The following is a 23,289-nucleotide window of genomic DNA, read 5'->3' on the forward strand; positions in this document are numbered from 1 at the left end:
TGGGCTGTGGGCTGTGGGCTGTGGGCTTTGGGCTGTGGAGGTTAGGGGGAGGCCAGAGGTCAGGCTGGGCTAGGTTGCCTCTCCTGGGCTCTGAGGCCAGGCCTTCCTCTCTCTGAGCCTCCATCTGTCCCTGGCAGTTCCATGGGGACTTGCCTAGTGTGATGGGGTTTCAAGCTCTCAAGTTTAACCCTTTGCTCCCCTCCCCATTTTTCCTTCAGTGAGGTCTGCCAAAGCTTGGTGAGCGCCCGCTACGCGGTCAGAGGGACCCTGTCGCTGCCGAGGCTGCATCTCATTTCCCGAAGCCTTCACCACCCACGTCCTCTGAGGCCTCAGTTCCGGCTCTCTTGTCAGCCGTTCTCATCCCTCAGTCACCTCCCTCTCCGCAGATGGAAGCTCTCTCCAGCAAAGCCCAGCTACCAGCCCCGGAGGCACTTCTGGCCGGCCCGCCTGGCGGCCAGGCTCCTCCGACTCCGCTACCTCCTCCTGGGATCGGCGGTGGGTGGCGGCTACACTGCCAAGAAGGTATGTGGGGGGGTTCCGATGGTGGGCTGGCTGACCGGAGCACACCTGCTGCCTCTTGTGAGACCAGCCTGCATCAACCTTAGTTTCTTCTCTAAAATGGTGCTACAGTATTTGGAATGCAAAGATGTCAGGGGTTTCCCTAGCCTCCCAGAGTGCCTGGCAGGTCGCTCCCAGCCGGCTTTTCTGTGATGCACTGAGGTCTGCCAAGCACTTGACAGAGGTGATCACTCTTTTCCTCCCACAGATCCTCTGGGGAGGGCTGGGGAGGTCAGGCTGCACAGGTGAAATGGTTGGAGTATCTGAGAAGGATTTCTAACTCAGGGCTTCCTGTCTCGATGTCCAGTACTCCTAGCTCCCACTTGTGGCAGGCAGCTACTGAATACTTACTACATTTGATAAACGTCCACGGCTGCTGCTGTTGTTCAGGAACAGGGTGGGCTACGTTGTGGCCCCCAAGGTCCTTCCTGGTGCTGAAGTTCCTTGGTTTGGGGCCACATTGGCTTGAGGGAGGACAAATAGGAAAACGAGTTCCTGTATTTTAGTGAAAATTGTAGAATTTCAGACCTAAAAGGTTGGGCACCAGCCTCGTGCCCTCACTCCCTGCTCCTACAGAGAAGGAAACGTTCTCTCTCCAGCATATCAGTGGCAGGGCGAGGGTCAGAGATGGGGTCTCCAGATTCCGAAACTAGTGGTTTTCCCACTCGATTGATCTCAGACATCAAGAGGACAAAAGAGTGAGCCTGTTGGCATTCCCTTGCCATCAGAGGTCTTGGTGAAGTCTGTCCATTTACACATGTAGCTACCAACTCGCTTGGATGGTGAACAAGTCCTTGGAGCTGTTGAAAGCTTAGAGGCTTGAGAGATGCTCCATCCCTAGGAGAGAAGCCTGGCTTCATTTAAACTGTGTTGTAGTTAAAGTCTTGGTCCAGTCTCTGTGACTCACTTGACTCTTGCTTTTATGTTTCAGACCTTTGATCAGTGGAAGGACATGATGCCTGACCTCAGTGACTACAAGTGGATAGTGCCTGACTTTGTGTGGCAGCTGGACGAGTACATCGACTTTGGTTGGTGCCAGAAACAAGAGCGCCCCCACCCCCTCCCTGACCCCCAACCACCGTTTTCAGATTTTATAAGGCGTTGGCTGTGTTGGTTCAGTCCGTCAGCATCGTGTGATGTATTCAGCTGGCTTTCGGTTAAACTGCTTTTTATTCAGCACTCAACGGTGGCTCGCGAGGAGCTCTCTATAGTACTTTATACCTAGAGCGTTTGGATAGCGATCGTTGACCATTAGCTTGATTTTGGTCCCATTTAAATGTCAGGTCCAGAGGTGGCCGCTCATTCTTTTCCAGTTACTGATGCCAGAATGGTTGTAAAATCTCAAATGAGAGAATGCTCTGTGGGGGGTCGGAGGGCCTGTTGAGAGAAAGCGAGGATGGAGTATTTTCCATCAGCCTTGATGCTGAAGTTAGGAGGGGGAGGGTGCTCTGGACCTGCCGCACTGGCCCTGCCTCAGCCTTGTCAGGCTTTTCTTGGTGCCTCCAGGGCTGTTCCCAGACCGCACCATTAGCCTTGAGGAAAGAAGACTCAGCAGGACTTCGTCCTGGGCATTTCTCCATGACTGTTTTCTGCTTCAGATGTTGGTTTGCATCTGGTCTTTTCCCAGGAACCCTCCCCGCCCCCCTGCCCGCCCACCATCACCACCACCACACACACACCCCCTTACTCCTCCCCACAGCGGGAAGACCCATTTGGTCACAGTGATTTCATGGAGTGTGATGATACTTAAGTCCTTGGTGAGCCTCTTGCCTCAGAACACCATGGGTAACATGGTTGGTGTGCCAGGAGGGACTGTGTTTTGCTCTGCTCTTCACTCATCTTGGTCTTGGAGAGAATGCTCGTGATGTTCTCGGCCCAAGCTGACAGAGCTCCCGTGATCTGGAGCCGGGGTGGCCACAGAAGCAGGCAGGGGGCACTGGCCTGACCTCTGGTCCAGAGAATTCCTTTGATGTTGGTGCAGATCACAGGGGCTTCTGAGGAACCGTTCTGACCATTTCTTAACACACAGTTAATGAACCTTGTTTTGCCACATTTTGCTTTTGAATTAACTTCAGTCGTGCCCTCAGTTCCCATTCTCCTTCACCTTCCTCTTACTGTCATTTGTAGGAGCTCAGTCCTGGCCTTGGCTTGCTTTGCTTTGCCTCCAGATCTCTGTGTGTCCCTCGGGCTTCTCCTTCCTAATTGCTCTCTAACACCCTTGCACTGACAGAAGGCCCTTTATTTAATCATCCTCCTATTGTTGGACAGTGATGCTGCTTCCGGGTGATTCTTGTAACTTGGCTTTACAAGTAATGTTGCCAGGAGAGTCTGTAACAAGGAGTGTCTGTGTGTGTAGTCAGGTGGGTCTGGGTGCCTAACTGAGGTGAGTGGGAAACCTGGGATCTCTGGTAGGTAAGAGTCAAGTTTGGATGTCATCCTTAATCCATTCATTCCCTAAGGAAGGCCAGAGCTTTTGTTCTACCTGCTTTCCCAAAGGGAATGTGTGGGGAGGGTCTGACAAGGCATCTCTGCCAAGATCCTGCTGCAATGGTTTGCTATTTCCTTCTCCAGGGAGAGCTTACTTCTTGAATATTTTTAGTTGTACCGAAAAGGAGATAGGGTTTCACAAAGCATCAGACTATTGGGGTAACTTGATAATATCAGAGTGCTCAGCAAATACGCTTTAATGTCTCATATCTAGCAAATCTAAGCCTCTCAACCAAAATACGCATGGCCGGAAAATGAATTCATGGTTGCAGATGTGAGATTCTCTCACCCTCACCTCCATCATTTGTATTCTCATTTACTAGCAATAGAGATGAGAGGGAAAAATTGTCTTTGCATCAGCGACAAAAATATCAAATATTTGGAAATTCATCTACTTAGCAATTCATAGGACTTGTATAAAAAATTACAATAATGGAAATGCTCCCGTCGTTAGAGTGGAAGATAAAGGATAACTCCTGTAATTGAAGGTACATTCAGTGTTCACAAATAAATGTAGTTAATATAGTTAAAATGATGGGACTTTCCAAATTAAAATATGTTTAGCACAATACCAGTAAAAATAACAAGGTTTTCTGTGGTGCTTTTTATTAAACTGACCTTTCCAACTTTGAACTTCTGTAATTCCATTCTTATTAAATTTCTATAGAAAACAATGGCCCAGAACACTAAGAAGCAAGGGTGGGATGGGCTGGGACTGATTGGGTGACCTTGCAACCCCCTAATTTACAACAAAATACTGAGCAAATGTCAAGGAAAAAAAATAGAAAAGCAGATCCCAGGAAGAGAATGAGTGCCCTGGGCATCCAGTCAGTTATTACCAAAGAGTGTTTGCTCAACCTGTAGAGAATAAAGCCTGCAAAAAAAGATTCATTATTTAATAAATGTGTTTAGGGAGAATTGGCGAACAGTTTTATCAGGAAATGAATATGTTATAGATCTTTGAGAATTCCAGGTACTCAATAGACTTTTTTTTTTTTTTTTAAGAAAAGAGAAAATCAGCAAAAGCAGTACATCAGAAATGTCTGAAAACACATGTGGTGCCCACACCCCAGGACCTCTCACCTGGGGGAGCCACCTCGAAGCCACTTCTCTGTCTCTTCTCGAGGCCTGGCTTGTTTTCCGCAATTTCATTTCCATTTACATGGTTGTAGTGATTGTCCATGGAGTCCTTTGGTCATTGCTTGCTTCATTCTTCCCCAGTCCATAGAGATCTTTCCATGCTTTTCTGTCCTGATCAGGTTGTATGTTGTGATCTTCCATTATATCAATGGATCGCTGTTTGTCCATTCCTCAGTCAGAGGGCAGCTACTTTGCTTGCTACCACAAACCACGCTGCTGTAGTCCGGAGTCCTTGTGGGGACTCCTCTGGGTATGTGCCAGAATCTCTGGGTCAGAGGATACGCACGTTCTGACGCCCAGCTCTAGCCGCAATGCCCCAGGTGCCTGTCCCCCCACACCTTCCCCTGCCTGCCTGCCTTTTGTCGTCTTTGCCCGTGTGCAGAGTGCGTGTTGGGGGTAGGGTTGGGGTGGTGTTAGTTCATGTGATTGTTATGACTTTGCAGTTCTCCTATTCAGAGTTCTGTGTTTGTGTTCTTTGACCATTGATCTGTTGAGAATGGCTTTTGGGTGTGTGTGTTTACATGTATTGTGCATAGATACCTGTTTAGTTTTCTGTGTGTCTTGCATACATTAGTTTGATTCAAAGATTTTTCCCCCATTTGGTAGCTTCTCTTTCCCTAGGTGCATTCATTTCATTTATGCGGAAGCTTTTCAATTTTATGTAATCACATTTTCTCTTTTTGCCTCCGTCCGTTGTTTGATTAAGAATAGATTCCTTACCTGTAGCTTTGAAAGGTACACGACTTCTCTTCTACTTTTCACCATTTGATCTTGAATATAAAACCGTGAATGTATTGTGGAGTGTGGTATCAGGTGTTGGTCTAATAACTGTCGGCTTTCCCAGCAGTTTTTACCAAATAGGGAATCCTTTCATAAATAATATTTTCGTTTTATTGAACATCAGGTTGTTAAGCTCCGTTGTTTCTAGGTCTGTTGTGTCTACGTTTCTCTGGTTTTTAAGCAATGCCAGATAGTTCTGATGGCTGCTGCTATGTCATGGAGTTTGAGGTCCCTTTTCATTCCTACCTTTTCCCTTATTTCCTTTGGTACTCTAGATCTTTTCTTTCTCCAGATAAAATTTACTGTTATTTATCATGTTTTATAAAGTATCCCTTTGATTATTTTATTGGCATGTCATTAAAAGCATAAATAAACTTTGGTGGTAGTATCATTTTTATCATATTGGCACAGCCCATTCGTGAACAATGAGTAGTCCTGGAGCTGTTTAACTTGTTCTTTATTTTCTCAAGGAGCTCTTTGTAATTGAATCTCTACAGATAGTTTGCGTCCTTTGCTAGATTGATCTCCAGATACTTTAGGCTTTTCATAGTTACTTGGAGCAGGATTCTCTTCCTGTCATTACCTCTTAGATTTTCTTACTGTATAGAGGCGCTGCTGATTTTTGTTGATTGATTTTGTGGCCTGCCATTTCGCTGAAGCTGTTAATTGAGATGATAGAATTGAATATTTAAAAAGCTACAAAAACATGAAATAAATTGAATAATATACTTCTCTTAGTTATGGAGGGAGGTAACTTTTTCCATTCAGCAAATAGAAGTGATTAGAGACAAGAGAAAGAAGTGTACTTGATAAAATTAAAATGAATTTTTACGTAAAATATTGATTAGAGTCAGAAAAGAAAAACAACAGAGTGGGGACAACTAAAAACTTGATTTCTAAAACATTATAAAGGAGCATTACAAATTTACGAAGAGCTTTGTGTTTGTGCTGGGCAGATGACAAAGCCTGGAGGTGGTTGTGCCCATCTTCACTAGTAGTCACAGCTGTGCCTGGCAGTTACTTGGAGGCACCTCCTGGAATTCACATCCCAAGTTTGGTTCTTTTCCTCTGCTTTTGCCTTTGCCGGGTGGGGTTGTGGAAAAGAGATGCCTTTGTTTGATAAGACTCACGTACTTTTTCTAGGCTGTAGCTAATGGCTGTGTCTCTTGCCTCTCCTCCAGAGAAGCTCAGTAAAGCCCTTCCAGATTCAGAATCCTTGGCAAAGCTGGTTCCAGACTTGGATAAGCTCGCAGGAAGCTTCAGCCTGCTCAAGGACTTCTTCTCCACAGGTGAGGAGTCTCGCTTTCATGTGCTTAAGGTCCCAGCAGCAGAGAAAGTCATGTGGATTCTAGGGCTGAGTCATTGATTTGAAAGGGGAGTGTCAGGAGGAGAGGCCAAGCAGTCCCTGAGGGTCCTGGGGAATCTTTCAGCAGAAAACCAATAGACAAAAAGCCTTAAGCTCACGAAAGTGGGTTTGGCAGCTAGAATCTGCTCTTTATTTTGGTCTTTTCTCTGTCTTGTTTTCTTTGTCTTAATTTAAAATGTTATCTTGGTTCTCTTGAAACAGTTTGTAAAATGCAAGAACCTGGAGTTTTCTAGTTCCAGCTCTAACCCTGGCCCTGCTTGTGATTTCTCATTCAGTTTCCAACCCTAATCCCAAGGCCAGCCTGTGTAGGGATTTCTGTATTTGATAAAATTGGCCCATGAATTGCCCCATTCTCTGGGCAGGAATGTGCAGGTGCCCTTTGCAGCTGCTCAGTGCATGTGAGGTGGTCCTTCCTCGTAGCTTCACCTGATCCTCTGGCTTCCAGAGCCTCCCAGAAGCAGCTTGGCGAGGAGCGGCTTATCGCCTGTGGATCAGAGGCTGAGAGTGGAGTACAGAGCAGGAGTGAGGGTCTCCTTCCTTTTCAGGGCTTGTGCCCACGGGGAGCCTTCAGATGAAGGCCGTCCTCGGGCAGCTCTTTCTTGTAGCTAACTGTGCCGAGTCCCTGGATCCATGACAGCACCCGGGGGGCAGGGTATGTGGTCAGCAGGAAGCCAGCGGGGGAGGGACAGGCCCCAGTGCCAGGGCGCTGGGCCTGCAGTCAGGAAGACCTGAGTTCAAGTGTGGCCTCACTTCCCAGAGGCTGGGTGACTCTGGGCAAGTCACTGGACCCTTCACCCTCAGTTCCCTTGTCTGTGAAATAGGGATAAGGGAACTGACCTCCCAGGGTTGTTGTGAGGATCCTACGGGATAATGTCTGTAAAGTGCTTTGCAAACCTTAGAGGGCCCTGGGCATGTGAGCTATCAAAGGATAATAAACACTTGTCTACACTGTGCTGGACTCTGGGGAGACAGAGGCCAATACCATTCTGTTACTGATGATATACTGAGGATCGGTGTTCTCTGGGCTGAGGACCTGGTGGAGACCAGAAGGTTCCTTTGTAGACCAGCATCATTTAGCTGCTTTGTACATCTTTCCTTTGTAAATGCATCCCAGCAATAATAGAGATGCACCTGCTGATTACAGGAAGGCTCAGGTATTGAGGGCCTACTGTGTGCAGCACTGACTGGGATTATCAGGAGGACTCTGCATCTGCTCTCAAGGGTTTTAGTTTTGGTTGGAAGAAAGCCCACCATTGCCTACTAAGAGAACGGTTGTGTACTAAGCAGATGAGAGGAGGAGATCACCTTCTCTTTGGAGTGAACTTTTACACGTTCACGTGGGAGGTAGCTGGAGAGGCGCGGGATCACTGCTGACCACTGTGGCCTGGGCTCAGGTCTCAGACATGGCCTAGCTGTGGGACTCCCACCTGCCTCAGTTTCCTTAGCTGTAATCTACCAGGGTGGTTGTGAGGATCCCATGAGGCCATACAGTGATGACGCATTTAGCACAGGGAATACAGCAAGTGCTTAATCAGTGCTTGGTCTCTGATTTCCTTCCATTGGGAGGAGGAATGGAGCTGGGCATCAAGTAAGATGTTTGTTGACCTGGTGGCTCCTGAGTTGAGCCTTGGAGGAGACTACAGACCCTAGGGAGCGTAGGTAAGGAGAATTCCATTCCTGGGCTGGGAGACAGTTCTGGATTTTTGAATTATGGAGTAACCAGGTCAAAACTGCCCCTTAAGGCCATTTTGGCTTGGAGGATGGATTGGAAAGGGGAAAGGCAGGAACCAGCGAATCCCACTTAATTATCAAATGCTTAGCAAGCCCCTTCTGGGTGTCAGGCACCGTGTGAACCTGTCCCTGTCCGCAAGGGCCTTCTGTTCTACAGGAAGCTGCAGCCCCCAAGTCCGGGACAGAGAGGGTCTGAATCAGGGTATGGCTGCTGGAGTAGAGAGAAATGATGGGTGCAAGATATGTGGGAAGAGATTGACCAGGGCTTGGCCAGTGGTGTTTGTGGGGGCCAAGAGACGGGGAGGAATCAGAGATGATCCAGGAGAGAAGCCAGGCTGACTGGCAGCATGGGGGTGGGGGGGCTTTTACACAGGGAGGGAGGCTTGCAGGGGGTGGGTTTGTACACCTCTATCCCTGGAGAGGTTTCTTAGTAATAATCTCTGGGATGTGACTGGGAGGAGGGTGGGGGAGTGATTGAGGGCCAGTTGTTGTCAGACTGGAGCTTTGTCTGGAACGTGACCCTCTCTTTCCCCTTCTTTTGCATGGTCATGTCTCTGTATCAGTCTATTTGTCTCCCTTTCATGACTGAGCACAGGACCACATTGTTTTCAATTTTTTCTTCTTTTAAAAAAATAGAGTGATAGAAAGTATGTGATGAAGACATAATAAAAAGTAATGAAAAATGCTTTGAAAAGACAGCTCAGAGATGCCAGTTGGATTTTGGGTTTAAGAGTATGGCCAGGGTGGTGAAAGGCTTTGAGCTCATGTCAGATCTGGGTCAGGACAGAACTGGGCATAAGGAATTAGAAGGCTGTCTCTTTTGTGAAGAGGTCTTGGACTCGGCCTTTTGGCCCAGATGGCTGAGCTAGAAGCTGTATGTGAGTGTGGTGACAAGAGCACTCTTCCCATGGGCTGGCCTGCCTGTGGGGCCTGGGCTCCAGTCATTCAGAAGTCTCTGGGTGGAGGCCGGATGATGGTTCCTATAGTAGGGCGTGAGGGGAATCCTTTTCTTTCTCAGTTCTGAAATCTTGTGTTTTGTAAAATACTTAAAAATTCATTGACAGGACACAGTGGCCAGCACCTAGTGTTCTTGGGTTTTCAGGAGTCAGCGAGGGGGAAAGTAACCAAGGGGCGGCAGGTCGATGAGACTTACGGGGTCGGCTCTGGATAACCAAATTATTTCACTAAATGGATGTTGCTGCTCCTTGAGTGGCTCAGAACCCCCTTTGGTGGGAAGGAGCGCCTTGAAGGGATCCAGCCCTTTGCTGCCCTCTGGGGGTCAGGCAGGCAGAGCAGGTGTCTTGGCTCCCCACATTCATGTGCATTTATGTTATTTTTCATTTCCCCTTTTGCTGATTTTTCACAGGTCACAAATTGGTTAGTGAAGTCGTAGGAGCTTCTGACCCACTTCTGTTGTTAGGTGTGTACAAAGCTCTTTGTGCTGACCTCTGCCTGCCTTTCCATGTTTCTGATACACTAATCACAAATCAAACCGGGAATGCTCCTTCGATAATCCTTCTGGATTGCAGAACCCAGAATTCTCTCATTCCTTCATGGGAGAACAAAAATTCTTGGTCATGTGTCTCAATAGTAAAATATGGTCCAGACTGTTTGCTTTCATCTTCTCAGAGTGATCCACAAAGCTCTTCGTATCAACATGAAAAGTAATTTTGGGGCGTCTCATCTGCTTTGTTGTGGCTGGCATTTAAAATCTGGTCTTTGCCGTATGTCATTTTGATGTCTAATATCTGTTCTTACGCCTGGCAAAGCCGTCAGCATTCCTACCAGAAATGATCTTAACCCAGGGTTACCTTGTTTATTCTCCACTGGAATTACTTACCATGTTTTCTCAATAACGCTATAAGGTGACTTCTTCATTTCTGAGTAAATTACTGGTCATTTTTCCTGAGAAAATGGAGAGTAATCTTCGGCTGCTTGTAGCCCAGATGATGAGCTGCTGTCCTAGTCACCCTTTTGCCCGGATGTAATTTGGGGTTTGGAGCAGGTTGTGGAGAGAGCGAGAGATCACAGGTGTACGTGCTTGTCTTTCAGGTACCTCGGGAGAAACAGCGTTTCGAGCGACCGATGCGTCAGAGAGCGACCGGCAGTTTAAGAAGGTAGGAAAAGGAAAGCCCTTTCTGCGTGTGTATGCTTGTCGGTTCTGAGGGGTCCTTTATCTCCTGGGGCCCCTGGGAGGGTGGAAGGGCTCAGCATTTCCCTTCACACGAGACGTCGTGCAACTCCAGAAGACTCGTGATGGAAAAAGCTGCGCACGTCCAGAGAAAGAGCTACGGAGTCTGAATGCAGACTTTTTTTCCCCTTCTTTTTTGGTTTCGTTTCTTCTTTCTCATGGTTCATTCCATTGGTTAGAATTCTTCTTACAACTGGTCTGTTACGTAAATAAGTTCAGTGCACAGGCATATGTAGAACCTACATTGGATTCCATGCCGTCTTAGGGGTGAGGGGAGAGGCGAGGGAGGGAGGGAGAGAAAATTTGGAATCCAAAACTTGCGGAACTGAGTGTTGCAAACTAAAAATAAAAAATAAATTAAAAAATACTACAATATGTCGCGACGCATGATCTGCTGGGCAGAGCAATTTGCAAGAGCACAGGGCCTTGGCAGGAGTCCCCTCCTGCCAACACTCAGTGCCAGAGATGCCCAGCCCCGGTACTGACCTGCAGGCAGGATCGGCATAGATCCTCCTGGAGGGTGGTCACCAGCGCTGTGCGGCATGTGTTTCATGTAGGTCGCAGCTTCGTGGGCATGGGAACTCCTGGTGGGGAAACGCTGCCTCTCGTGCGATTGGCCTCTGTTCAGCCAGAGAGGCCCGGGGCCTTGCTGAAGATGTGGAGGGGGCTGGGCCTCAAGCCCTGGCTGCCCCGCCTCTCTGGTGGGCTCATAGTCATACATGAAAACCTGTACTCTTTTCCTTTGGGGGCACAAACCTCATGTTCGAGATTTCCATGAAAAACATTTTTATTGTTTTGAGGTATGTTTTGAATGAACAGATTTTCTTTTAAAGTTAGATATTTGGCTTTTTCCTTTGGCAGTGAGACGTTAAAGTGCAGCATTGGCGAAAGGTTCCTGATCTTTCCATGGTATCGATTGCAGGGAAGGAGAAGGGGGATTCCCTTTTGTGGCGCTGCTCCTCGGCCACAGGCTTCAGTTTGGGAAAGCAGGAATTCAGAGGAGAGTTTTTAGTTCATCGTCTCCACTTCGTTTCAAGCATTATTGGCAGATGTTTATGCAGTCAGCCTTGATTATCTGCGCGATCGGAGAGGGAGATGAGGAGTAGTGGGCCGTCCATTCCACCCTCCTTTTAGACATTTGAGGAAGCCAAGGGCCAGAGATTCGGTGTGATTCGTGTCTGGCTGAGCCGGCAGTAGCTGTCCATCAGCTTTTAGTTTATGTACCTTATCCCTGGGAAGCTGCAGGGGCCTTGTGCCCCCGCTCCCTAAGATCTGTGTCTCGACCACCTGATCTCTTCAGGGTCAGGAAGCAGTCCTGTGGGGGATTGAAGTCGGTGGAAGATTCCTCTGGCACAGCCGGGGTAGAGGTTTCACCCTTTCTGGGACTTGGCGCCAGTGAGGCCTGCTGGGAGGAAGGAGCCAGAACACAGATCCCATCAGGGGGTGGTGGCCCAGGTCAGAGGCAGGGGCTGGGTGCTTATTTCACATTAATTCCTTGTCAGAAGGATACTTTCCTGGCAGAGCATTCTTATTGCTCGTTACCTGTCCACAAAATGCTTAAATAACTTTTCCATCTTTTTCTGGTGAATGTTGAGTCTTGGGCATGAAGATACTCATTGCAGGTTACCCTGTGTGACAGTGAATCACTCTCAGACACAAAGTCTCTGTGTCTACCAGAGATCTCCAAGCCCCTGCCAGTGGTTCTTTCTATTCTAGACGTGTCCAGTTTCAGGGCAGCAAAAGACAGTGGACAGTTCCCTGGTTGTTGGTGTACCAGGCATCTGTAGTTGTAAGATTGAGATGTGAATAGTGCCTGGTGGTCGCGAAGCAGTCCGTCACACCGGACTGACAGACGAACAAGCTGATGAAGCCCGGATTGCTTCCTGGGGTGCTCACCCCTGGTAGGCATCGGGGCTCAGCCGATGTGTTGGACCCTGGCTCGGTGTGGTTGGAGCCCCAAGATCTGAAGCGGCCCAAGCCCAGGGGGTCTGGGCCAGAAAGAGAGAGGACGCAAGAAGGAATGATTAGACATTTGGTCAGTATGTGATAAGAAGGAGGGCAAAACACCGATAAGAATGACCAAAGTCTGCTGCCAAGAAGTGCTACTGAGGCAGGCAGTGGCCTCTGGTAATTTGCAGAAAACAACTTGTCCTCCAGACCCTTCCCGAGTTGGAGGCTCAGCGAGGGCCTGCTGAGCACTCTGAGAATGCAGACATCAGCTGAATTACAAGCCGAGACTATGACCTTGGAGTGGCACAGAACAGGACCAGAGACCACTCGGCACAGTTAGCGGGAATTGGAGGGGGCCCCTGGAGCTCACAGAGGGGCCCTCCCAGTATGAGAAGCTCCATCCCCAGGGGTCCCAGCTAGGTGGCCACCCTCTTTGGTCTCCAGGTCCACCTCAGTCACAGAACTGAAGAGGCCAAGGGTCTGTAGGTGACCTGGTGGAGAGGCATGCTCTTGGAAAGCCCGGAGGTATCATCGCCATCACTGTCTGGGCCCGTGGCCATCCTCAGACCTTTGGTAGGTTCAGGACTCAGCTCTGCTTTGGGCACAAAGGAAACACTTGTAAGTTCTTTTCTTTCATTCAGATGGAGAAGAGAAGCTTCTTTCCCCCCAGAGGGGTGGTCCTGGTGCCCCCCAAGCATCAGCTGGCATCCACTCTCAGCCACCCCTAAATGCCTGGCCTCATCCTCCCGGTGGTCTTTGGCTAGAGAGCAGATGGGCACTGCCCAGCTCAGATTATTCAGTAAGTTACCCTGAGAGTTGGGGAAGTTGGTGCCCAAGAAGCAGCCTGGGCTTTTTCCACCAGTTTTTACCCCATCTGCTTGTAGGGGGAAGGACTGGGGCAGTTGCTGACTGGTGTAATTTGCACTTGCTCACTCTCACTCCAATGATCGTTTATTGGTCAGATGGTACTTGTCATGACACAGTGCCTGGCACACAGGAGGCCCTCTGTAAAGTGCTTCTGCCCTCTGCGTCGCACCGAGGCACCAGGCGCTCTGGGAGCTGCCCACGTCCTCCCGAGGGCCTGTTCAGACAGTGAGGATGCTCCTCTGTTTCTGTGGGTCACCTCGAGGCTGCTCTCATCTGTTCCGTGTTTTGCTGAGAAGAAATAAGAATTGAATGTGATTATTGTACCTTAATGCCAGAATTGGACAGTTAGGAAGGGCCTCAGCAGCTGTCCAGTCCAGTCCATACATGAGAGGAATTTCTAGGAGAACGTGCCTCCCAAGGGGAGCCCATCTAGCTCTGGGCCAGTTCTCATTCAGAAGCTTTTCCCACGTTGGCCTCTTACAGCTGCTACCCTCTGGGCCGAGCCAGTCTCCTCTGTCCTCCATGGGAGACAGCCTTCTGCATACTTGGAGGTCTTGTCCTGAGTCATCCCTAGTTCCTTCCACTGGCCATCGTAGGCCATGGTGGCAGCAGCCCCTTCACCCTCCTGTTGACCTCCTTTGGTCTCTGGCCCTTGGCCCTGTCCTCACACCGGTGCCCAGAATGGAAGGCTTCGCAACAAAGTGTCGTCCGTGGTGGCCAGAGTATAGACCGGCAGAGGAGGAGGGAAAATCAGTCGGGACACCAGCCAGCGTACCAGGGAGGAAGCCTGTGCTGGACGGGCTGGGGGCAGGGAGCAGCTGCTTGGCGCGGGGCTTCTTAGTCAGTCTGCTGGTTTACATCGACACTCGTCTCCTTCCCAGCATCTCCTCCATAAGACTTGGTCAGAACATTGTCCTTTGAGAAGAAGGTGGTCACTGTTGACACAAAGGAGGAGCCCTTTTGACTGGCTGACATCTTGGGGATTTCGTTTTGACCTCAAGCATGTGAGGGTGCTCCGTGCATGTGTGTACATTGGCATTTGAGACTCTTGTCTGCCTTTCGGGGACCTTCCTACGTGAATGTAGAACACAGCCCAGTCATCTGGAGCTGAGCCTGCAGCAGAGCCCAGTGTGGGGAGGAGGAAGTGGAGCCACAGGGTCCATGTTGGCTGTGACAGAATTTAATCCTCATTCAGCGCCTCCTGTATGCACAGAGGAACATCTCACCGTCAGAGAGCCTAAAGCCAGTCCAGGTGGAGAAGCAACACCAGCAACTTGAAGTGTGTAGTTGGAGGGCAGGAGAAGCACCATGTGAAGTCTGAGGGGAGAAGAGTGACCGAGCATCAGGCAAGCTTTCCTGGGGCCTTAGAAAGGCCAGGAGCCAGAATGGAGGGGAGAAGCCCTTGGGGCACACGTGGGGATTGCCAGTCCTGTTTGTCTACAGCACAGAGTGTGTAGGAGGGAGGGAAGGGAGACGGGGTTAGCTCTGAGGGTGCTTCGAGGCTGGGCCACAGGGATGTTGTGAGGCATTGCTTCCCAAGAGATGATGGGTGATCATCCTGCTGTCTGGTACTGTGGACAGGGCCCCTGGGAGGATCATGTGCCATTCTGGGGGGCCAGGATGGAGATGGCCTGCAGGGCATGATGCTTGGGAATTGTTAACCTGGAGAAGAGAGGTTGGGGGCCCTGTTGGCTGTCTTTAGGGCTTGGGGAAGAGGATTCCATTCATTCTGTTTGGCACCAGGAGGCAAATTTATGCCTGAACATAGGGAACATTTCCTAATGATACCAACTGATCCCAGGCTGAACAGGAGGCCGGGCCCCTCTCACTTGTTAGAGGTACAGCCTCCTCACATCTGCCACAGGGCTTGGGAGTCGCACGTGGGCATGGGTGGGGAGAGCGTATCTCCCCAGTAAGACAATCCTCTGAGTTTGAGGCTCATAGAAGGTTTTCACATAGAAAAAGTTTACTAAATGTGTTCAATTTTTAGGCTATTACAGTGGACTTTTCAGTTTGGTCATTTAGGTCTCTGGGGCTGTTGTTAATTTTCTTGGTCTCATATTCCAAGTGAAGAATTTTCTTGGTCTCACATTCCAAGTGAACAAAGGAGAGTGTGGTCAGAGCCTGTCCCTCCCTGCTTCAGTGACAGCATCTGGCTAACTTGAGTCATGGAAGGCATGGAGAACATGTTCTTTCAAGAGGGTCAGGGAGGGGGATTCTTGGGTAATGTTAATCTGAAATTTCTTGCACTTGAATTTTTAATTTATGTATTTACTTTCAAAAATGATTTTGACATGTGCTAAAGCTGCATTCTTGAAGTTAATAGATAAATCGTGGGAAATAGCATCTCTTCACCCTTTTAAATCATGTTGCCCGGTTTTGATTTGGGGGCAGATTCTGGTATCACCAGGAGGTACTTGCAGATCATTTTGTATTTAAGGGAAGGATTGTATCTACTAAAATGGAGAAACATCTTTATGGTAAAAGAATAATTACGTCGAAATATTGTAGAATAGACCTTTGGTTTTGTACCTAATTCTTAGTTTCTTCCCAACTTTTTAGTAAGTAGAGCTATTCATTTTAGCTCTCTTCCGTAACAGCCTCGGAAAGAAGGCAGGTGTCCTAGGAGGGGGGCTTGACCATCTCAGAACCTAGAGTTCTTTTTGGCTTCCTTCTTTCACTGCTTCACCCACTCGTGTTGGCGAGCGTCCTTAGAAGCTGATAAGGGTGTCGTGCACCTGATGGCAGATGATTAGAAAGATACTTTCCCAAGTGAAGACAAAAGCTCGTATGTCGTTGGAAGCACTGATGGCGTGTCACAGCCCGAAGCAGAGTCGGTGAGGTTCCCCAAAGCCGGTGAACCCCACAGATTGAACAGTCTTTCTGTTTTGGTTGGGGACAGACAGTGGCATGATGAAGCCAACACTCTGGGCCAGATAAGGACACACAGAGCCAATAAATCAGCAGTAGTAGCCTTTGTCCTGCTGGCTTTCTCCTTGGCCCCTAACTGAATTTCAGAGGTATATTGTCACACTAAAGGTGATTAGTTTATCTTTTTTCATTAGTGAAATATGCAGTTTTGAAATTGGAAGTAATTGCTAAAAACCCAACTGTATTCATAAAGAAGTTTGATTCCTTTTCAAATGGGTCCTCAAAATAATTACCTACAAATTTAGCCTGACAGCAGTTTCCATAAATTAGAATTTTGAATTTAAAAAGTCCCTCAGAGGGTTGCTGTATTTCCTACATTTAAAATGCTTGTTTGGAGAATAGTCGAGTTCTGTTTTTGTATTTATAGAGCTGAGGGGTTTTTTTTGTTTTGGTTGTTTTTATTTTTGTTTTGGTTGCATATAAATAAGGTAAGTTATGGTTAAGCTTTTGAGCAAGCGTCAGAAAGTATTTAGTGGTTTTAATCATTACTTTGAAATATTTGTTACACATTTTCAGAAACTTTAAAGCTCCTCATAACTGTATTATCTTGGCATGGAAGACCAGGGGTTATGTAAATGCTTTTATTTGGAAAGCTATGATGTTATGTCAAATTCTTAGTCCAATTTCCATGAGTCTCTTACTTGTTGACTTACACATTTTGATGGGCATTAAGTGGACATTAAGCGCATTGTTCACCTTGTGCTGGTTAAATACTTCCCCGTATTTGGGTTTTTAACTGATGACACTGGCCCGGTTTATTTCCGTTATGGTCCACTTTGATTTTCTCCCTTATTTCCTTGGAGCTGTTGACGTCATAAGAAAAGAGCCTTTCACATGCAGGAGCAAATTGTCCTTTTCCAGCTTTTGTTTAATGTCTAAATATACATTTTCGGTTCAATTTGGTTGTTCCTTTTCCCTACATGTGCTCTGGAAATTGACTCAGACTCTCATGGGGTGTCATAAATACTTTTTCCACCCTGTGTCCTTAAGCTAGTTAAAAGTAAAATTCTAGTCCTACCAGCTCCTTGTGCATGTTGAAGAAAAAGTTTTTGTTCAGTTTTAAATCATTAAATTCAAAGTAACTTGTATGTAAATTTTGATTTGACTTTCCTTTTTTTGGTCTGGACCGTGGAAACTCCCTCAATTGATTGAGATTGTTAATCTGCCTCTAACTACGATATTAGAGTTAATTTGCCGAGGGCTCCGAGAGGTCAAGTAATCTGCCCTGGTCACACCATGTGGTGTGTGGCAGAAACAGGGCTTGAACCAAGGATTCCACCATACTGAGCTTCTCCTCTGCCTCTTCCCCTCTCTCTCTCTTCCTCTCTCTTCTCCTCCCTTTCTCTCTCTCCTCCTTCCTCCTCCCTCTCCCCTTTTCCTTTCCCTCTGTTCTCCTTCCTACTCTCTTCCCTCTTTCCCTCCCTCCCCTTCTCCTCTTCTTCCTCTCTTCCTCTCTTTTTTTCCCTCCTCACTCATATATCTCTAGCCGACTATCTCTCAATTAACTGATTATTAGCAGAATCTCAACCAGAATTTTTTTTGAACTATATTTCTATGCAGAAAAAAAAACCGAAACAATTGAAATGGGAAAAAAGAGTCCTACAGATTCATTGGGTTAGAGGGCCCCTAGTCGTCAGGGTCTGGCCACCACATCAGTATTGAGCCTTCTTTTCCCCGTGTCTCATGTCATCCATTCTTCGTACAGTGGGGCTGGTGCAGACTGAGGCCTGAGGCAGGACCCAGTGCTGAGTTAGCTGAGACATTTAACTCGATCCTTCTCCTGTGTCGTTGGAGACTGGGCTGAATGTTTGTCCTCTGTAACCATGGTGTTGTGTTAGCCCCTCAGTCCAGTCCAGCTCATCATTCGACTCTGGAGACAATAGACATAGTCCTGGTTGTTGGGAGTGTTCCTCACTGAGTTGAGCATTGCATCGCTCCTTTTTTATTTTAAACTAACCCCTTTCATTCATTCATTTTCTCTGATGTTACCAAGGGGAGAAATGGTACTTTTGTACCAGTCTCAATTGTACATAGGCCCCAGTCTTTGTCCATTTTTTGCTTGAAACTCTCCATTCCTTCCTGTCTCTCATCTACTTTTGTTGTGCCCTTTGGTTTAACATTGTTCTCCTCCCCAATTTTCCCCTTCTCATTGTAAACTTGTGGCAGGGCCTGCTTGGTGAGCTCATTATCTTACAGCAGCAAATCCAGGAACATGAAGAGGAAGCCCGCAGAGCAGCTGGCCAGTATAACACAGGCTATTCCCAGCAGAAGCGCAAGGTGATGGTCTCAGGGGGCTACATGCTGTCTTCCTACTAATCAGGCATTCCGTAGAGCCCATGTAACTGAAAGGTGTTGGAGAGCCCAAATCAGGGACAGGGGTTGTTGATCAGAGAAGATGCCCAGTGAGCGAAGCCCAAGGAGATGAAGTGAGGGACTGGATGGGAACGGGCCAGGCAGGAAGGTCCTTGGGGTTGCCACGTGGGGAGCACTAGGCCTCCCAGCCTGCAAAAGGAAACGTGAAGGGTCCCTGTTGTCAAGTCCTCCGCTGGCCTGGGGCAGACTTCTCTTTGTAAAATGGTCATCATTAGTCCTCTTGGGCCCCATGGCAGAAAGCATCATCAGCATCTGAGCAGCTTGCTTTGCCTGTGAGGCACAGAATGAACCGAGAGCCCCGTTATCTGCAGGTAAGCAAGGTCAGACACATTGCGAAGGTGGGACGTTTCCTTGGCAAGTTCCTGTCTCCAGCAGAAGGCACTTCCCCATGGTTCTAACTTTCGATGAGAAAGCCGTGGCTGATGGCTGTCCCATTTGTTGTAAAGGATGGCTGGAGAACAGTCCTTTTGTTTGATTTCTCTCTGCAGGTTCCCTGGCTCTTCTCAATTCCAAGGCTGTGGAGTCAGTTCTGGAAATGCAGGCTCAGTTTGGAGAGCAGAAATGGAGAAATATAACCCAATATAGGCTGTTTCTCCAGAGTTTATAGCTTTCCACTCAAGTAAAGACCCTTGCTTTTCCTGTCAATCTAGAGCAAGGGTCTGTTTGAAGTAGCTAGCTGCCAGGTCTCATCTTGTGCCTGGAACATGGCAGACAGTCCTGTCCTTTGGGTGGCAGGCTCAAAGGGGCTGCTGCTGAGAGCAGTCTGGCAGAGAAGGACGAGACAGCTAGTGGTTAGTGCCTTGGTATGGGGGGCTCTCTTGATGCTTTAGCAGCACCTGACCATGCGTATGATTTTTGCTACTGTCGTTACTGGGTTTTTATTTTTTATTTATTTATTTATTTTTTATGGTTTGGCCTGTGTTGCCTCTGAATTGAGAGAGGATTCTATTATCCTACTATGAGAAGGTAAAAATATCCTCATGGGCAGTCCGGTGGGGTGGGGTACAGCAGTGCCATCAGACTTTGGTGATTCTAGGGATTCTTGGAGTGGACCAGTGGCTTTCCTGAAAGGCATCATTTTTGTTTTTCATTGTACACAGCAGTAGCCTAGTGCCCATGGCCCTGAGTGTGGAGAGAAAGGCCTTAGGTCCAGATTTCCATGTAGCTACTAACTCCGTCCAGGTCTCACTTTCTAGATCTTTAAGTAAGATGAAAGTCAGTCCTGGCCCGGCCTTCACATAGTAGGAAAGTGCCTTAGATCAAAAGAAATTCCTTCTTTATGATTTGAAGTACATTGTAAAATAGCCCCCTGAGCACTATGCCATCTGGGGGTGCTGATGAGCGGATTGGGACGGTTTGGTATTAGCATCATGAAGCTGAGCGGGCTATCTCAGGGGTCATTTGTGGCTCACTGCCTTCATTATCGAATAGTCTACTAGAAGCAGGAGATGTGAGGAAAACATGCCCTCTAGTTCTGGGCAAGAGTTATTTCAAATAGGTCAGGACTGATGAATAAACTAATTTTACGAGTGGGTCTTTTTCTTGGTTTACATGAATATTTAGGGTAACAGTAGGGCTCTTTTAGGAAGAAGGTTGATTGTTGAAATGCTAAAATCAGGCTCCACTTGGGGAGGGGCCAGTAAAGCTCTCCTTTTCAGTATCAGCTTATCTCTGCCGAGGGTTTCACTCTTTGTCCGTGGTCTCCACAGCCTTGGGATTGTAGAAAGCCTCTGGGATCCAGGCCACTGAGACCCATTTCTGGTCCCTGGGGAGCTGTAGGCAGCTCATTTTCTCAGCAGATGCAGTGCCTGAGGCACGTCACAAGCCCGCTGCAGGTTTTGTAAGCTGGAAGGCTATTTCTGGCCTTGAAAGGCTGAGAGCACGTAGTTATCAACCCAACCAAGCCCTCCGTGCCTTGAAGCAGCAGAGAAAAACAAGGACACAGGCAACCAGGACGTGCCTTGCGAAGTGCTGGCTCCCCTTGTCCCCCCACCTTGTGGGAGTTCAGTGGGCAGGAACAAGAGAGATCTGCTACGCCAAGCCTTCCATTTTACAGAGGAGGAAGCTGAAGCCATGGCCTCCCAAGCCTTTTCTCTGTACGACCTTTTCATTTGGCATTGGGAGGCTCTTTCCTCACAAGGGTGAGGGTCCCTGTTTTGCAAAACCAGCTGGGGAGTGACTCGCAACAGCAGGACCACTTTGTATTGATGCAGCATTCCATTCCTCCCTCCCCTCCCCAGCAACCCCAGGAAGGGCTGGTAGGGGCAGCCCAGATTCAAGGAGGTGTGACTAGGTCATTCTGGGGAGCAGAGGTCCTTCCTGCCCTTGGTCTCCTTCACTTCAGAGCTCTGACTGATTATGATCACCCTGTAGTGTAGCATGAGCGGAGCACTCAGGATATGTTGGAGGGACTATCAGTCCTCCTTTCAGAAAGGGCCCGTCCCCTGGCTGAAGGCCCGCTGCCAGGAAGTAGTTGGTCAGAGTGGAGAGGTCCTAATACATGTCCTCTGACTGGCCACAGTACATACCACAGTGCCTCCTTGGGGGTTGGGGGAGGATAGAATCCCCCTGGTGTGGCCTCCTCTTTTTGCCATGAGTTTACAGAACAGTTCAAAAGATGTGAGACTCCGGTGTCCTGGGCATTCTAAGTGACACCTCCGACATCAGGCATTACTGGATACCCCCTCGACTGACTTTGGCACCAGTACAGGAAATCAGTTCAGTGTAGGAAGCTCCCACCCATGACAGCCATTCAGGAAGCTTCAGCGCCCATCAATAGGAGTCATTCCTCATGACCATATTGGGACCACCGTATGATAGTTCATGGGTGAAAACCTTTATCTCCACCCCCCCCCCCCAGCCTCATTTGGGTCCCCCTTTGGGTGGTGGTTCTTCCCTAGGCTTTTTTGCTTCCCTCTCCCTGCCCCCTTTTAACCCTTTCCTACATCCTGCCCATCCTGTGTACACAGACGTCATGCCACTAACATGCCTTTGGAAATGGGGGTGGAAAACCTCAGTGATCATTTGTAACATCCTGCACTTTGTGGACCTCAGTCATGATGGGAGTATTGTAGGCTGTCAGTGACCCCCATAATGTTAGGAAGAGGACGAGTCCAGAGGCGGGAGGACTGACAGGTCCACAGGCTCGCTTGTCCCAGTAAAGCCCCAGCAGCATCTCCCGAAACACAAAGAACAAAGATAGACTTATGGGGCTTTGATATTGGTAAAGGAGCCAGGAGCTAGGTGAGCAGAGAGGGCATCCCGGGCCAGGCCTGCAGCCTGGGGGCACTGGGAGCCCACTGTCAAGCAGGGACGTCTTTGACGTCATCTCTGCCATCCAGAGCTTTTCACTCTGTCATGACGTTTGTGCTCATTCCAAAGAGTTTTAAGAACAGTTGGAACTAGCATAGAGAACATCTGGACTTGGGTGTTTCACTTGGTTTTGCATTCCATGCCCATTGATCTCAGTGAGGGGCACTTTGCAAAGATGTGCATTTCATAATATTTAAAAATAATTCCATGCTGGGTCAGAATTTAAAAGCAAATACCCACATCTGGCTAATGCTTTGAAAATCTGGACTTATTCTGGCCCTGGAGCACCACAGAGGCCTGAGCCAGGAACAGCCAGGCCCAGGAAGGCCTCTAGGCTTGTCCCACCATGCGCTTCAGAATGGAGGGCTGCCCATCCACTCTGGAGAAGAGAATGGGATGGGCCAGTGGGGATCGGCCTTCCTGCCTCTGCGCAGGGCTATCTCGAGGTGAATGTGGCTGTTAGCTTTGTCTCCCCTTTGCATTCCCCTCCCTTTGGAACAAACCTAATCTGTATTCCCCTCTTCCCCACCTGCTTCCTAAAAGATTCAAGTGGATTTTAATGTGATTATAGGTGACGGACAAGGAGAGAGTGGAGCAGCTTCAGGAAGAACTCCTGCGAACTCAGGTGAGCTGCCCCCCCCCTTCCTTCTGAGCCACAGGGTCCTCCTGTGATCCAGCTGGAATCTGGGGGCAGGACCGTTGGGACCCAGGCCTGCCCCAGCTTTGATCTCAAGAAAGCTGGCTCACATCATAATCTGAAGGCAAGGACTTTGGAGAAGAAAGGAGTTAAGTCAGTCAGGCCTTGGAACCTGGTTGGAAGGAATCACTAATGACAGCATAGAAAAAGGACCTGAAGCTTCTCACTCCCATTGACACCTGCCCTGGCATTTCTAGGGAAAGCCAGTTAGAACTCGCTTACAGCATTTCCCTTCGGAGAGGTTCATTGATGCTGAGGAATTGCTTTTACATAACAATTCTGCCTCCAACCTGACAAATCATTCTCTCCCGAAGGTGTCTTCTCATCTTTTTAAGTAGTTTGTGGCTAGTGGTGGGTGGTCCTGAGGCCTGTGACCCAAGCCTGGGCCAACATTTACTGCACAGGCAGGCAGGAGAGGCACTGCTCATGAGAGGCATGCCTAGCTGCTAGTTTGTGAGAACCCTGGGCCCCTCGCAGGGGATGCCAGCTGCTGGGACCCAGCGGGGCTGGCCAGGGCCCTCAAGCCGCCTTCATTCTGGCAGAGCTGTACCTTGCCTGACTCCCATCATCCCAGCAAAGACTTAAACAAAGGACTGGTCAGAATATTGGAAAGAGGAGCTGGAGGGGAAGGCGGGTTGTTGTGAGAAGTCAGTGACCAGAAGCAACGGCTTTAGAGCGTACAGGAGCGCCCCCAAAGGCCCAAAGCTTCGCACTTTTTTGCCCTGCGGTGGAGCGACAATCTGCCTTCCCTCCCAGTCGTGGTCTGAGGTGGCCTTGTTTCTGAAATGCTGTGCTGCTATGGCAGACACCTGCCTAGCCTCTGGGGGTGGGGGAGGGGGGCGCGGGGAGGCTGGAACCTTCTGGGAGTCCCTCTGTCCCCTCAGTCACAGACCAAGATGGGAAGCA

General features: G+C 48.6%; 1 protein-coding gene across 4 annotated transcripts in view; it reads left to right on the forward strand.

Moving 5' to 3' along the window:
- The window catches only part of OPA1 (OPA1 mitochondrial dynamin like GTPase), an 82,203-nt gene that overhangs the window by 6,935 nt on the left and 51,979 nt on the right, over nt 1-23,289 (forward strand). The window contains exons 2-8 of one of the 4 annotated variants that reach the window (XM_036757958.1): nt 219-522; nt 1,490-1,586; nt 6,147-6,254; nt 9,429-9,482; nt 10,115-10,179; nt 18,168-18,278; nt 22,258-22,311. In XM_036757958.1, coding sequence (XP_036613853.1) covers nt 219-522; nt 1,490-1,586; nt 6,147-6,254; nt 9,429-9,482; nt 10,115-10,179; nt 18,168-18,278; nt 22,258-22,311 — 793 coding nt within the window. The remainder of the gene's footprint in view (nt 1-218; nt 523-1,489; nt 1,587-6,146; nt 6,255-9,428; nt 9,483-10,114; nt 10,180-18,167; nt 18,279-22,257; nt 22,312-23,289) is intronic. The other 3 variants (XM_036757959.1, XM_036757960.1, XM_036757961.1) reach the window with 3 other exon arrangements.

This window comes from Trichosurus vulpecula, chromosome 4, assembly GCF_011100635.1.
Source record: "Trichosurus vulpecula isolate mTriVul1 chromosome 4, mTriVul1.pri, whole genome shotgun sequence".
In the NCBI taxonomy this organism is placed as follows: Eukaryota; Metazoa; Chordata; class Mammalia; order Diprotodontia; family Phalangeridae; genus Trichosurus; species Trichosurus vulpecula.